The 15564-nt window shown below is 48.3% G+C and overlaps 1 protein-coding gene across 1 annotated transcript in view; it reads right to left on the reverse strand.

Annotated features, from left to right (window-relative positions):
- Window positions 1-15564, reverse strand: part of SZT2 (seizure threshold 2 homolog (mouse)) — a 60224-nt gene that overhangs the window by 31752 nt on the left and 12908 nt on the right. The window contains exons 9-27 of the mRNA XM_010006715.1: window positions 14286-14517; window positions 13519-13648; window positions 12117-12259; window positions 11315-11467; window positions 10865-10979; window positions 7789-7994; window positions 7164-7388; window positions 6673-6751; window positions 6214-6311; window positions 5780-5948; window positions 5179-5293; window positions 3964-4077; window positions 3264-3464; window positions 3031-3143; window positions 2395-2536; window positions 1709-1873; window positions 886-1090; window positions 572-684; window positions 8-113 (exon numbers count right to left, since the gene is read on the reverse strand). Of these exons, the coding sequence (XP_010005017.1) occupies window positions 8-113; window positions 572-684; window positions 886-1090; window positions 1709-1873; window positions 2395-2536; window positions 3031-3143; window positions 3264-3464; window positions 3964-4077; window positions 5179-5293; window positions 5780-5948; window positions 6214-6311; window positions 6673-6751; window positions 7164-7388; window positions 7789-7994; window positions 10865-10979; window positions 11315-11467; window positions 12117-12259; window positions 13519-13648; window positions 14286-14517 (2824 nt within the window). The remainder of the gene's footprint in view (window positions 1-7; window positions 114-571; window positions 685-885; window positions 1091-1708; window positions 1874-2394; window positions 2537-3030; window positions 3144-3263; window positions 3465-3963; window positions 4078-5178; window positions 5294-5779; window positions 5949-6213; window positions 6312-6672; window positions 6752-7163; window positions 7389-7788; window positions 7995-10864; window positions 10980-11314; window positions 11468-12116; window positions 12260-13518; window positions 13649-14285; window positions 14518-15564) is intronic.

A 15564-nucleotide genomic window follows, 5' to 3' on the forward strand; every position in this document is an offset into this window, starting at 1 on the left:
CAGCAGGAAGTTGGTGATATCAATCTCTTGAAGCAGCTCCTCACAGTAATCCATGGCTGTAAGCAGGTCTTGGGAGCAGATGCTGTGTGACTGCTGAAGGCTCTTGAACAGCCCTATGGATCAAACACAGTGCCTGAGCACCTTGCTGCCAGCATGAAAGGCCATGGCAGTCAAGCAATGGCCACACACAGATTTTCACCAAGTCCCAACACAGAGCAGCAGTCAGGGCAAGTGCCAGCAGACAAGACTTGGTAAGGACACTTAATGCTTGCTACATGTTAGTCTGGGCTTGTGTCATGCCAAAGTGGCCTAGGGATCTGCCACACTGAAGGTGAGAAGGACAAAGAAGGGATCCCCCTCCACACCACTGCACAGGTCCAGGAACAGCCCACATAAGGTCTAAAGGGAATGTGCAGAGGCATCTTTATATCCCTCCTGGTGGGAGATCAGTCCCACAGCTCCTCTCTTTCCTCAGTGTAAGATCACAAGCAAAATGAGACATTGCTTTCTTAAAAGAAGACCCAAGGTCCAGCCCCAACCCTGTCTCAGGTCCCATCACGTTGCTCCTTACCTTTCACATAGCACTGGTGGGAATGCTCCTGCAGCAGCGTGCAGTAACTCACCAACTCCTTATGCTTGTGGTCTAGCCAAGCAGCAGTAGGAGGACGTTCCAGAGACTGGGACCTAGAAAAGAGCAGCTGCAGCCTTCAGCACCAATGAAGCACACTGGAAACTATGAACAGCTCTGGCAGCACTAAAGCAGGGCCCTAGGGCATGCACAGGTTGGCAGCTAGAGTCAAGAGAAGACATCAGGCCTAGAGCCAGCCTCTTGTTAAGGAAGCTGCTCTGTTTTCCTGTCTAGGAACCCAGTATTGTTGTTACTACCTGAAAAAGACATCCCTGGGAGGACGGTGTGTCCGTGGGCTGACAAGCTGCTCTCGTAGCAGCTCCAAGGAGCAGCTGTAGATGTAAATGGGGCAGCGAAATCGGCGGCACTCGCCCAGCTCAGACTGCGAGTTCTGGCGGCAGAAGGAGATATGCACGTCCCTCCGTGAGGGGCCACTCTGTTCTCCAGGGTTACAGCTCACTTCTGCAAAAGAAACAATGCTGAGACAAAGGCCTTCAATGGGCTCTTCATTCCTGGTCTGAGAGGTCACAGCTCTTCCAGCAGCACCCAGAGGTAGGTATCAGTTTTACAAGCTTCTCACCACTCAAAACTCAGGGGCAGTTCTCCTCACCCAACACTCAACCATTCAGCCTAGTGCTTTTGGGCAGCCTAGCTGACTGCTCCAGAGGCTGTGCAATCAAATCCTATATACCTCAAGACCTGTGCCCTTCTCCCTCAGGCAATATGCTGCTGGTAGTGCCAGACAGGATCATGACATGAGAGTCATTGACTTTCCAGTGTAGCACAGTACTGTCATTCCTAGTAGCTTCTATCTACCTGCAACCTCCTTGCCCACAGGGAGCCAGCCATGGGAACTCAGCTCCTATCACACTTCCTCACATCCCTATGAACATCATGAAAACTGGCTGAGGCTTTACTCTGCCCCTTTTGTCCTGACTAACTCTGCTGACTGCCAGGCAGGAGCTGACAGGCTGTAGCAGCTTGTTATTCTTCCTACTTCAATCTGCCTGACAGTGTGTCCAGGAATAGCAAAGATACTGATATTAATACTTAAGCAAAGTGCTGTCCTGAGGGAGGTACCGTGGGCTGGTGTTATGCTGAGGGTAGGTAATGGCACTGCAGCATCCCCTTCTTCAGCCTCAGGCCTGATTTGTTCTGCACAGATAGGTCCCAGGGTCTCCTCTCCAGATTGACACTCATCTTTTGGAGGTTTGTCCAAACCACAAGCCATCAGCTTCTGTACATCTGGAAGAAAACAAAATAAAATCACCCTCTGTCCACTGAGAACAGTTTAACTCCCCCATCTACATTCCCTAGAGGAAACATGTCCCACACACCTCTTTGTGTGTGGGAGAAACTCCACAGAATACTGAGCCTAGCAGCTTTCACCAGCAGCTCACTGGAAGCCAGATCATTGCCAATGCCCAGAAGTGGGGACTCTCCCAAACCATCCCATTAGCATCCTTCCTCCATTCATTAACAACACCATTAGGAAAACAGTCCAATGGTAGCAGCCAGCAAAAGACTCAAAGACACATCCCCTGTTTGAAAACACTATGTGGGCAGCACCATGTCCAAGGAGAGAAGAGCAAGACATTCAGCACTTTGCTCTACTCTGTTCCTGACCATACAGTGCAAAAAGACTGAGCCTAGACCCTGCTGTTCAATTTTCTCTCCCTCCTACCAGAGCAGAGTCTTATTTTGCTGTTTTGCTGAGGATGTGCTTGGGACTGCTGTTTCCCCTTGCTCCCCACAAGTGGCCTCACCTGAGAAAGTGGCTGGTAGGAAGGTCAGGAACACATGCTGTGGGTTGACCAGCTTGGCGTAACATCGCCATTGTGGGGGAAAGGGCCTCGTGGTGCCACTCACAGTCACATCATCCTCAGGCAGCTCTGTGTTGCCAAGGCTCTGATGAAAGAACAGAAGCTGGATAAGCTCATAGCACATGGCACAGGGCTACCTTCAGGCAGGTGGCAACCACACAGAGCAAGTTCCTCCATGACTACTGAACAGCACCATGCTGAAATCACTCTGCCCACCCACTGCACCATTCTACAGCAGCCTGGCTCCAGGGAACACAGACACACAGCCAGGAGATGCTTAAGCAGCTTTGCTGGGGCCAGTTCTGACCTCCAGGCAGTGACAGTCCATGGTTTCTGAGCAATCTCTGGCACAGCATCAATGCTGCTGTAACAGGCTAGGCCCATGGTGAGAGCAACTATTCACATACCTACCAGATTCCCGCTCGACTGCAGCCACAGGCTACAGCTTAAACTGCTGCCAAGCATGTTGAAAACACCAGCCTTTCAATCTGTTCTCAATCTTCTACTAGCTCTCCTGCTCCTCAACAGCTGCTACCTTGCCTTCAGAGAGGGCTCAGGAGGACAGCAGTGTAGCAGTACCTGTAGAGTACTTGTAGAGCCAGTCATATCCCTGGTGCCATTGCTGCCAACAAGATGATAGGATGCAGAAGCATCCTGCTGCTCCAGGGTCCCAGAGGCTTTCAGCATTTCTTCTGAAATGGAGCACAGAGAAACCAACTTGAGAAACACCCACTGAAGAAGACCTTGTAAAGCAAGGCTGCAGGAACAGCCTAGCTCCCAGTGTCACTGCTGCCACACCCCTGGGTCCTTACCTCTGATCACAGGGAGTGTGAAGGGAGGCTGATGACCATCACGATCCCGTTGCAGAACCTGCTCCATGAAAGCCACATGATCAGCATCAGCCATGGGGATCTCTCGGTCACTAAGGTCATGCTGCAGGCAGCCATGGAACAGGTTTAGTAGCATTTCATTGGGCACAAACGAAGAGTCCTTGGTCACCTCCTCATTCTCTGCTCCAAAACAGAACCATGGAAGCTTCAGAGAGAGCATCTTCACAGCCACCACCTGCTCAAGCCCCCAGGAGACAGTCCTTTGGTAAGTGACACTTCCATATAGTGAGGAGTTTCCCCCAGTATATCTATGCAAGACTGACTTGGAGGGTGTTGAGGAAGCCCTGGAGTTCCAGAATCATTAGCTACCCTGCACTGACTCACCCTGTTACTGTAACTGTTCTAGAGATGTTTGTGGCTAAAGAAAGAGACCACCACCACAGAGCAACAGTCTAGGTTTAATCTTTACAAAAGCAATTATTTCAAAACTATCACCCCAAGGTAGACAGCAACATACCTGGACAGCCCTGGGGTTGCAGGGATGGGCAGAACAGCTCTAAGCTACTGAAAGAGGCACAGCAGCTATCCCACACCTTCTGCCCAGGGAGATGAGCACACAGAGCAGGGTGCCCATGGCCATGGAGTGAGGACAAGAGGAGGCACGTGGTGAAGAGACACCTACCTTTTGTCAGCATTAGGAAGAACATTTCAACCTGCTGGCACCTGGGCAACAGCTTCATAAGGTTGAACTGGAATGGGATCTCATGCACTCGAAAACCGGCCCCCATATCTGGATCTGCAACAAGAACTGGGAATGTAACATGCCTGTGGGCACCACACAGCCCTGCCTCTCAGGCCACCTCTGCAAGCACAGTGCCAGTCTTGAAGCAGTGTAGGTAGCACAAGTCATGCTACCTGATAACATCTGCCCCAAGTCTCTCTGTTTAGAAGGGCAGAGGGATAGAAACAATGAATGTGGGAAATGGGCAAAGCTGTCAAGAGGCTGCAGCAGGTTGTGAAATACCTACAGAGAGGCACTTCACTGTACAAGTCCCCTAGGTTTATTGTCGTCTTCATACAAGAAGGGATAGGGAGCCATGAGACCTCACACAGCTCAGGCACAAAAACTGAACTTCACTGTAAGAGGTAACACTGCCGGCGAACAACGACCATGCTGGGAGCCAGAGGCAGCTTGAATTACCAGCATAGTCAGGGACAAAGATGCTTCTGCTCTTGGGAGAGCTCTACCATCTGTCAGGCTCTGTGCTTCCCTGCACATGTTTCCTGTCCTCTTCCTCAGGAAGCAGTCTCTGCCCTCCAGGCCTTGCGCTTTCCTGGCTCTCTCCCCTTCTCACAAGGCCAGTGATATGATCCAATACAGTTCCCTTAGGTCCTGAACTCAGTCTTCAGGATGATTCTGGCTCCCTCAAACCCACCCAATATCCGCTGTGTTATTCACTAGTGACAAGAAAACAAAAACAATGAGGTTCTGGAACAGACTGCCTGACAAGGATGAACCCCCCACATACTCCTGGAGTTCCCAGTGAACTGTGTTAATTACATGAGATCACAGACAAAATCCTATCCTGATGGAAGAGAACAGACCAGACCCCCTAATATCACCTTCTCTATCTTTGTCAGCTAATGGAGCATTCACAGAGGGTCCAGAGATAAATAGGACCACCAGAAAGGAAGTGTCCCACAAACTGCTCTGGAAACTGACTTGTAACTGAGAACAGATGAGCTCTTACTTCACATCATTCACAACTTCTCTACAACCATCTGCCCAGGCATACCTTGCGCTTCACTGCATAGGTGAGCTTATTTTCCATCTGCTCCAGAAGTTAGCCCCTCTCAGAGAATTACAGAATGGTTGAGGTTGGAAAGGATTACTCACCTTCAGTAGCTTTGGTGTCTGAAGGAGGGCAGACCCAGTCCTTGTTCTGGCACAACTGGCTGATATATTCGAAGGTCAGCATGGTGGCAATGCATGCGAGATCCCGGGGATAGAGCTGCAACAAGCAGTCCAGACTCAGCTGTATGCAGCAGAATTATTACTCCCAAATGCAGCAGAAAACAGTCTAAAAGCAAGGAGATGAAACACCCACAATCCCATCCTCTGACTTGCCCTATTCTCACTCATTGCTCCCTCCTTCTCTACCAGCTCTTGAGCCTGTTTTTGTCTTGTTCAGGAGGCACACTGGCAGTACTTCCTGCAATCCCTGCTCTGGCCCAGCTTGCTCCTTTCCAATGGAATGGCTCTTGACAAAGCCTTTTGTATTTTCCCACCTATCCCAGAGCAGCACTGCATTCACTGCCTTTCATTCCAAAAGTCTTTCCTGTTCAGTAGTCCAGTTCCTCTTTTAGAAGTCTCAGGCTCTTTTTTTAACAGGATTCCCAACTCTTCTCAATAATTCACCTGCAGTGTTGCAGTGCACTTGCAATAAGCCCTTCTTCCTCCCCAAAGAGCCCAAGCCCCTACCCCTTCAGGGACTCACAGCTTTAGGTATTTTCTGGTAGGGCAAGCCATGGAGGTGCTTCCAGTTTTCAGCAGTACTGTGGACATGGCCGCTCTGTGGCTCTACCCAGCACTCAGTGACCAGGTTCAGTTCTGTGTCCACCTCAATAGCCTCTACCTCTGTATCATTGTCATCATCTGTAGAAAAGCTGGAGGAAAGACACAAGGCAAGTCCTGTAAGGTGGCATACACCCAGAAGCCCAGTGCAACTCCTCTTAGAGCTGCCAGAGCAACCACACAAACCCAAGACTTGCAGGCAAAGCCCCAGCTAACTGGTGATCAATCCATGACAGCTAGTTGTACTAGATGATGGAGCACTCACTCCTTTCCAAAACACCTGCAAAGGGCAAGTCTGGAGCCGTAACTCCACCACTCCACTGCCATCCCTCACTGGAAGCAGGGCAATAGCCTCACCTGTCCTTGGTGGAGGTGGAGTGGGGTGGGAAGAGGATGTATTGAACAACACAGGTGTGCTTCTCCCTGCCGCTGCTGCTCTCACTTGAGCCGTTAATCTGAAGGGGAGATACTGGGTGAGCCCGACCAGCAGCAACAGCCCACACCTACCCAGTGCCCCCTACACAGCACAGCCCCCCACCCATCTCCCCTAGCAGTGGTGGAGACAAGAAGCCTGTCCCAGCCCCAAGAACATCTGCAGGATAGCAAGTCCCTACAGCAAAGCAGCTCTGTAATTGCAGATGAAGACAGAAAGATGCCCAACACATAACCTGCTTTACTTCACAGGAGGAGGCAGGTCTCCCTGTACATGTCAAGGTCATGTCCTAGTATACGCAGATGGGTAATCCCACCACAGGAAGGTGAATCCACCTCAGAAGCAATGAAGGATTGTGTCCACACTGCAGCATCCCCGCTTACCTGTATGGGCAGCTCCAGCACCATGTTGATAATTCCATCCCCACTGGAAGCAAAATGGAAACCCTCTGACAGACGAACCCTGGCAACAGAGAGGCAGCCAGACATGAAGGACTTCTCTACCTGTACTGCAAGCCTTAAATACAAGAATGACTGTACCCTTCGCCCCATAACACTTCCCTTCCCAAGACAGGGAGCCACACACAGAATGGGGAAATATGACACTCTGCACAGGACAGCCTGTGTGAAGATCAGCATGCTCCAGGCACAGTAACACTTGCTGTCCTTTTGTTTGTTTTTCAGGACTCTCCTTTTCCTCAAATGCAGCTGCAGAGCTGGGTAAAGCACTGGCCCAAGCAGCTCTGGAAGCTGTGTACAGGACCAAAACCTTCTGAAAAGCAGCTTAAACTGTTACCTATAATAATGCCTCAGATTCACTCTGCCTCCTCAGGACTCGCTGGAGAAGGCAACCCCTGTTCAGGTGTGCAACTTACTCTGTGAGTGTGGAAAGGAGCTGGGCTACAGCAGTGATGGGCACAGCTGGTGCCAGCCCTGACTGGACACTCCAGATCCAACGCTGATGGTAGAAGTAGCGGGACAGCGAGGCCAGGGTGGAAGAGGCTGTACGATTGGCCACCATAGTGAGCGGGCCAGACACCGGGGGATGCTCCAGGTTGAGAATGAAAGGGGCTCGATAGTCAGAAGGCAGCTTCTCATACCTACAAGAGGGCAGAACTGTGGCTTGCTCAGGTGGAAAGAACACTCTGCTCAGGGCAGAGGTGTCTGGATTCACAGCCCTCTTGCTGCTCCCAGGACAGAGCCCTCCAGCAGTAGAAGATGGCGAGTCCAGCACAGGATCTTGCTCAGACAGCAGTAACTAAATTTACTTCTGCACCATATTAGTTAAGAGTAACAAACCTGCCTGGCCAGCAAACCCCCCCTGCTACAAGTCACAGCCCTCCCAGACAGCAGCTGCCATTCTCAGCCATGTCACACACACCCCAGCACGCAGCAGCACCACAACAGTCTCATCCTGCAACTGGCAGCACCATCCACAGACGCTCCTCTCTGCCACTTCCCAGGGAAGGAAGTGCTTACAGACAGGATCTCTATCACTACCTGATCAGTAGCTTCTCCAATGGTTTGTGCAGCACAACAAGGCAGGGTCTGTCTGAGAGGGCTGACTGGGCCCCAGCCACAGGTGGAGACTTGGAGGGAGAACTACTGCCAAACACTTTCCTCTTCGCTTTTGGAGTTGCCTCCTTGCTCTGGACCCTGTGGGGAAAGCGCAGCTGCAAGATTCGGTCCCGTAACTCCTCCACTATCTGTCATGGCAAAAGGAAAAGGTAAACATGACCACCTTTGTCTGGAGATGTAAGCTACTCCAAGTAAGCTTCCAGAACAAAAGCCTGACTAAAAGGAATAGAAAACTCCTTGAATATACAGATGAGCAGGAGTTAAAGATCGTTTTACTTTCACAGTACTAGCAAGATCAAAATGACACAAGGCTCTTAGGCCGACATTTTAACAAATAGAAATATTTTAAAAAGCAAATGAAAGGTCAAAGAAACCACAAAGATGATTTAAAGGCTGAAGAAATCACCTTCCATAACTCTGATGAAAAACAAATTAATTGCAAGCCAGCTCCTCCTCAGAAGCAGCCTGAGTACCTACCCTCCTTCCTCCCCTTCTCCTCTCTTCAACAGCCTAGAGTAAATATAAACTAGTACATATAAGACAGAGCCAGATTGTTCCCACAGCTGATGTGTTCCCCCACTGTCACATTCATGTGTCAAACCCGTTGAGCTCAGGTTATTTTGTTAGGCTATTTTTTTCCAAGATACTACTGAAACAACTTCCTCTTAGCAGCTCTGAATATGGTTCTGCCCCCACCAGCATCTGATCCCCACAATGCCCTAGTGTTTTCTTTGAAATTTCCATAATTAGATTTCTTTTCATGATCTTTCTTCAAATAATTTTAATTTCAATTACCATTGCAGGTAAACAGGAGAACAGCAGGTCTCCATCTCCCTCCTCAACACTAATCATTTCAGTAACTTTGCCCATCATTATTATGTTCTGCTTTTTTTCCAAGTGAAGGAGTGTCCCCAGTCCCAAAGGTTAAGCAGAGCTCTTTTTTGCACGACAAAGCCACTTTGGTCCTGTTTGTGGTTTCATACTGATAACACAGAATCACTGATGGCATTTAAGATTCCAAATCCAAGGTGCATGATTTTGCAATTATCAATACTGGCTTCCAGCCAGCACTGTGCTGCTTAGGTGTCCACACTGCATGAGTTGAAAGTGCAGAGAAAACCAAATAGCTTTGTGCCACCTGCAGATTTTCCCAGCTCACTACCTGCTCCCTAACTGCAGATGAGCTCCCTACCCTGACTAGTAAAAACCACAAGCAGCTTCTGCTGTGATGAGAACAGAGCACTTTTTCAGTTTCCTTGCTTCATTCCCCAAGACAGTTTCTGTTTTAAGACATTCCATTCCTACTCCAGTTTTACAGTTGTGTCCTATAAGGATTCTAACCAAAAGCCTTCTGAAAGCCAGACTGTAGCAGGTGCTTTCCTTCCCTTAAACACCAAAATTTGAATAGCCCAACACAAAAAGCCCTTCTCCTTTACAAGGTAGGGTAAGTTCTACTGCCATCCTCCACACTGGGTAACTAATCAGCCCTATAGCAGGCAAAGAAAAAAAAAAAAAGACTGCACAAGATAAAATTTAAGACCTACACACACTACCTGCTCCCTAACTGCAGATGAGCTCCCTACCCTGACTAGTAAAAACCACAAGCAGCTTCTGCTGTGATGAGAACAGAGCACTTTTTCAGTTTCCTTGCTTCATTCCCCAAGACAGTTTCTGTTTTAAGACATTCCATTCCTACTCCAGTTTTACAGTTGTGTCCTATAAGGATTCTAACCAAAAGCCTTCTGAAAGCCAGACTGTAGCAGGTGCTTTCCTTCCCTTAAACACCAAAATTTGAATAGCCCAACACAAAAAGCCCTTCTCCTTTACAAGGTAGGGTAAGTTCTACTGCCATCCTCCACACTGGGTAACTAATCAGCCCTATAGCAGGCAAAGAAAAAAAAAAAAGACTGCACAAGATAAAATTTAAGACCTACACACAGCTCCTGCTGCAACAATCTGGAGCTTGTCCAGAGCTGCAGGGTGCCTATCTCACACCTTGTTCATAAGACAGGTATTAACTTACACCTGCCAGAAGGAACTCCTTCATAAAACCTGCCACTTTATATTATTAGCCCATGTGGTGGCCCAGCAACCAGTCCCCTAAAGACATGAAAGGGCAGATTCTCCAAAGTGCCAGAGCATATAGTGTTATCTGGGTTCATCATCTCAGAAAGAAATGGCCCTTCCCATGTTTGTCAGGTTCTCCTCACACTAATCTAACACTAAAGCTAAGTGAGACAAACGATCGAGGTTTAATGACAAATCTCTTGTTTATAACAAAAGGCTCACACAGCTTAATAGCAGGACATCTTTCTCACACTTACTGTTTTACCTTGGAACACTGGAACACTTGGACTTGTCTCAGCCATTAGAGCTGAAGAAACAGTCCACACAGTAACCTCACCTTTTGCATCTGACTGGGGCAGCCCATTTCTTTTCATACCAAGAGGTTACTACAAGTCTACCTAGAAGATTTCTTTAAAACATTTTCTGGGTATTGCATTTTTTTTCTCTCCCTGTACTGCTCACGCGGTCATTGTTTGCATTTTAACTCTAACTCCTCTGTGCCCAAGTGGTACAATATACATACACAGTTCACCACCTGCTAAAGCAGATAGCCTAGGGAACATGTAGTACATCCATCACAGAGGTCTCTACAGATGAGTCAGACAAGTATCTGCTGTTCCTGACAGACAGTATTGATCGTGCTTTGGTCACAAGGACAGACTAGATAATCTTTGAGTTATTTCAAGCCCCACAGGTGAATTAAGCAGTGGGAAAACAACTCTTTGAATCTTTGGGTTTAGATCTTTCATACACTTTACACAGAAGCTTTGTTCAAACTGTCCCTTTCTGTAATAGTAAATTCACACCCATCTAAGCCTTAACATAACAGTTAATTATTAGGACACCCAACCCCAATGTCACCTATGATCTACTTCCACATCAGAACTTCTTGCTCTGTTCCTACCCCAGGAAGCAGCCAGCCAGCTCTTACCTTGTTCCTGGCCTGTGCAGGTGTGCCAATGGGGAACCCCAGCCGGAGAACCATGCAGGGAGCTTTGGAGATAATCCGCACCACATAAAATGAGGAAGGTGTGGGATCCTCAGAGCTAGGGAGGAGGGATTAAGACATGGCTGAAATAGCACAGATCTTGCAGCTCTGTTATGTCAGACCAAGTGGAGTCCTACTCTGCAGATCTCAACCACCCACACAGCAGCAACACATCAGTTCTAGCATGCAGAAACCCCCCCATCTGGCTTCCCTCTTCCCCCGGGCTGCGCCTGGAACGCGGTTCAGAATACGCATGGTTTCATACCCGCTTGTCTAGCTCTTATCCTCTCCTCTAGACATCTGATTCTGCCCCATCACAGTACTGGTCTAACTGGATCTTTGGTCTGGCCATAGGCCCCATCCCTCACACAAGACTGCTTCAGAGCCACTCACCTGTGGATCAGTTTGACATAGGAGTAGCCCTCCACCAGCACGAAGCTGCTCCAGTCCCGCAGCAAGGAGGTGAGCGCCGAGTGCGAGATGCGGCACTGGATGGTGCTGTAGCGGCCGTTGTTGCCCGGCGTGTGCAGGTGCTTGGGCACGGGCCTGCAGGGTGTGGCAGAAAGTCATTTTAGAACCACAGTTTCTATTCTTCCCCTGAAGCCCAGAGAGACTTTGCTACATCCATTCCAACTCATCCTCTGACTGGTACATCAGCCTTACTCTTCCACAGCAGCCCATACCCAAGCACCCCTCCTGCCTGTGCCTGTCAGTGAGAGCCACATTCCCTGAGCACACAGGGATCCTGCTCTCCACCTTGCAGAGGGTACACCTTGTACTGTTTCTGTCTCTCTCCAAGCAATACATGGCTAGCATTCACATAACCACAACTAGGACCAGCCTCAGGAAAGCCATGCATTTGGGGAAGATGTTTTCCAGCAGCAAAAAAAGTATACAGGATAACTCCAACTGGATGATTCACACCCCCTGCAGCCAGGAAATCTAAACCCAAGAGGGACTTGAGAAACAATTTATGCTTCTGAGAACAGCCCCCCACTTGACAAAGGTGACTTGTCCAAACAGTCCCTCTCAAAAAAATGAGTCCTCACTATCCACCAGGTCCCACTAGTGAGGCCCTTCTCAGGGTTGCTGGCACCTGCAAGACAGCTGCAGCTCTGCAGTGGGACTGAACTGGATGCCCTGTTTGTTTTCCCAGGCTGGCCCACACTGCACTTCAGCCCTGCTAGTTACATACGTGTCATGCTCCAGAAGGATGACTATACGATGCATGTGCAGCCACCTCTGCCAGAAGTTGGCATCCATAGAAAGGATAGGCTTCCAGTAGGAGGCAAACTGGGAATGGCTTGAGTCAGACCCACTGTGCTGCAGGGATAGCACCTGATAAAACGACAGGGCAATATTCAGCAAGAAGCTGTCTGGTTCCACCCAGGAAGGGCAGGAATTTCTCTAGGGGCTCAGCTGTGTAGGCCCAGAAGACAAGCCCCATTTTTGGTAACTCTCAGCAGAACAACTAAGTGTGTTGACATTGAAACAGGCAGTAAAATGTAAGCAAAAATAAATTAAGATCCTGAAATGTCAAGTTAATTAGGAATTTAACTACTTAATATCAAGTAAATCAACCATGGAAAAGATGGCATATGTAGTGGTGTGCTTTCTGATTGAGAAGGGGATATACAACTTGTGTCAGCAGAGCAATTAAAGCACTGAGATAACTCGCCTGAGAGCGCTCATGCAAATAGGCTACCAGCATGGGTGGCACTGGGCAACTACAACATGTTTTTATGGTAATACTGTGATTCCACCAACACAGCAACTCTGCTGACACAGAAATAAAGTGGTGGTTAGCCATAAGACAGGATGCTCCAGATGTACTGTGGGATACATTACATAGTGAAAATTTACTAGGCAAACATAAAGGGCTTAAGCAATAAAAGGAAAGAGATAATTCTCTTAAATTAAAGCTCCCCTAGTTTTGATATCTGCTAGTCATCTTCTACCAATGGCAAGAACACAGTGAGCAGGGAACAGATAAACTGCTAGCACTTCTGCTCAGTGAGCTTCAGTGAGTTTGAATTTTGCAGTGCAAAATATTACCTCATATTTTTTTCAGTTTCTGCTATGCAGATGACAAGTATCTCTTGTACCTTCCACATGAGTGCTCAGAGCAATAAGCCTATTAAAAACTAGCTATTCAGCACATCCTATATCTTCACCTGACAGCGCTGAGCTACATCACCAGGGCACAAGACTGCAGCAACTCCACATATATGAAGCATCCACTGAAAAAGCATGGCAAAAATAAAGAGTGTCAGCTTCCCCATTGGTCTCTCACATCACACCACTACAGGAGAAGACTTTACAGCACACTTAGGAGACTTGCTGTGGGACTTAGAAGTTTATCTGCAGCATTAAAGACTTAGGATGATGTCTCAGAGGGAAATAAGTATGGAATGGGATGTTCATAGGCACTACACTGCACCTGAACTCTGTTATAGAGAAGGACAAAGAGCAAGATGTAAAGCCTGAGAGTTACAGATTATCCTGGTTGCCTGTTGGGATTGGCCATTCCCTGGTGCAAGACAGAATAGGCAGGAGGGACAACCTATCCCACGTTAAATGGCAAAAGATGAACATACCGGAGTGGTGGAGCCTGGGGGGATGTAGAAGAGGGGCACCCCATTCTTGGTGCTCTCAGGAATGGTGAAATGTTCTGGGACTGTGTCAAAAGACTGCAGGTGAACCAACATCTGATCTGTCTGGTTGATGCTGAAATAGAAGAGGCAGTTAGCCACAAAAGCTAAGCCTGTCCTTCCTGCTGCCCCAGGCAGCCCAGTGCTTGCACACACAACACTCCCTGTATATGAGAGTCCATCTATGCCAACATGGCTTTCCAGGGGAATGCTGGGATTCAATGCCTGATGACAAGGAGCATGATAAGGGAATTGAAGTGCAACAGCCTAATACCTAAGGAGGATTATCAGAGTTGGGAATGAAGTGCTAGAAAAGGAATATGCCAAATTGTAGGGAGTGACAATCACCCAGGCCAGGACTTGTTATAACCCACAGGCCTTTCAGGCCTATAGACACGAGATGTTGCTCCTAGTGTGACTATGCAAGAACACACCACCTCCACGGGATGGCAGAGTTCAGGTTTGTATCACAGGATCAGGACTCAGTGTCAAGTGTCTTCACCATGAGCTGATCTTACGGACTTCAGACCAGCTCAAGTCTTTTCCTTGGCTAGTCTGCAAGCTTGTTGCCAGTTATGCCTTCTCCTCAGAGCAAATTCCTTTGGGACCCTGGGGTGGGAGAGCCACCCATGTAACCCATGTACTAGCATGCCAAGGAAGGAACTTCTTGTTTACATTGGACAGTGGGAACTGCTGAGGACAATCCAGCTCACCTCTGCAAGGTGTTCCAGAAGCGCCGGATGACTGTCGTGCGGTACAGACTGGTGATAGGCTTCCTCATGGTGCAACTGATGTCATGCAAGATGTCATAGCTTCCCTCCATCGTCACTTCCACCCATGTGCTGCGCTTTGATGGGTCCAGGGGCCAAGGTGTCACAGCTAAGTACTCTATCCTCATGTTATGCTTCCAAAGCAGCACAAGTTTCACCTCCAGCTGAGTCCCACCTGCACAGCAGAAGAGTGAATTCAGGTGCTGTCTGATACAGACCTGAGCTTCATCTCTGACCCCAAACTCTCAGAGTACTGAGAGATTGTTTGATCACTATGAGGAGGAAAAGGTAATCTAAAACCGGTTTGCTCTAGCTGAAGTAATTCTCTCTCCTCCCCAACAGAGGGAGGCTTTGCTTAAATAGCAGCATTTGTTGAATACTTCTTTAAACTTACATGTAGGATCTACACTAGAGAAGGTAACTGAAACTCAGAGGTGCTGACATCTGCAATGGGCTCTCCCCTTCACAGCCCATTTTTGTTTCCGAGAAAACTGTTGCTCTGCACAGATAAGCAGGGCCTTCAAACCAGGAAGTTTTCTCATCTGCACTCTGCAGCATTATCTATCCCACCGCAGAAACATAGACATTTGGACATGATGTGGCCAGGCCATAAACAACCTGGAAGGTGAAGCCAAATTCTACAATAAAAATCCATGCCCTTCCTTGCACAGACAGTATTTAATGCAATCTAGAACTTCAAGCATCAAAACCTTCACACCATGTTAACCCTCTTCCCCTCTCAAAGCTAAGAATGAATATTCACCTGCTCTTCAAACGGCGTATTTTTACTTTTTTCTTTAAGCGGGTCATTGCCTCTCCAGTAAGATGAACACAGACACCTGACAGCAAGGCTCATTGAGCCAGAAGAGCAGAAAACTGTCACACTCCTGCTGACTATGCATGTGTATCTGTATTGAAACAACCCAGGGAAACACATGACTTTCTGTAACAGTGGCACTCTGCTGTTTCAACTGCACAATCATCTGTTCTGATGTCCAGCCTGCTCTATAGTTTGCTGGACTTGCAGCATTTGCGAGATAAGTGATTGGATGTGCTGGAAACCATCCAAACAGGTCATCAGCCTGGATCTTATGTTTCCCACAGAGTTGCATTTGCTGCTGTCATAGGAACATCATGCCATCCCCTTCACAGGCTGATTACACACTATTTCAAAGCCGTCTTGCTTTTTGCTCCCATGATTCCTGCTGGGAAGCTCCCTCAG

This window comes from Chaetura pelagica, unplaced genomic scaffold, assembly GCF_000747805.2.
Source record: "Chaetura pelagica isolate M959 unplaced genomic scaffold, ChaPel_1.0 scaffold69, whole genome shotgun sequence".
Classification (NCBI taxonomy): Eukaryota; Metazoa; Chordata; class Aves; order Apodiformes; family Apodidae; genus Chaetura; species Chaetura pelagica.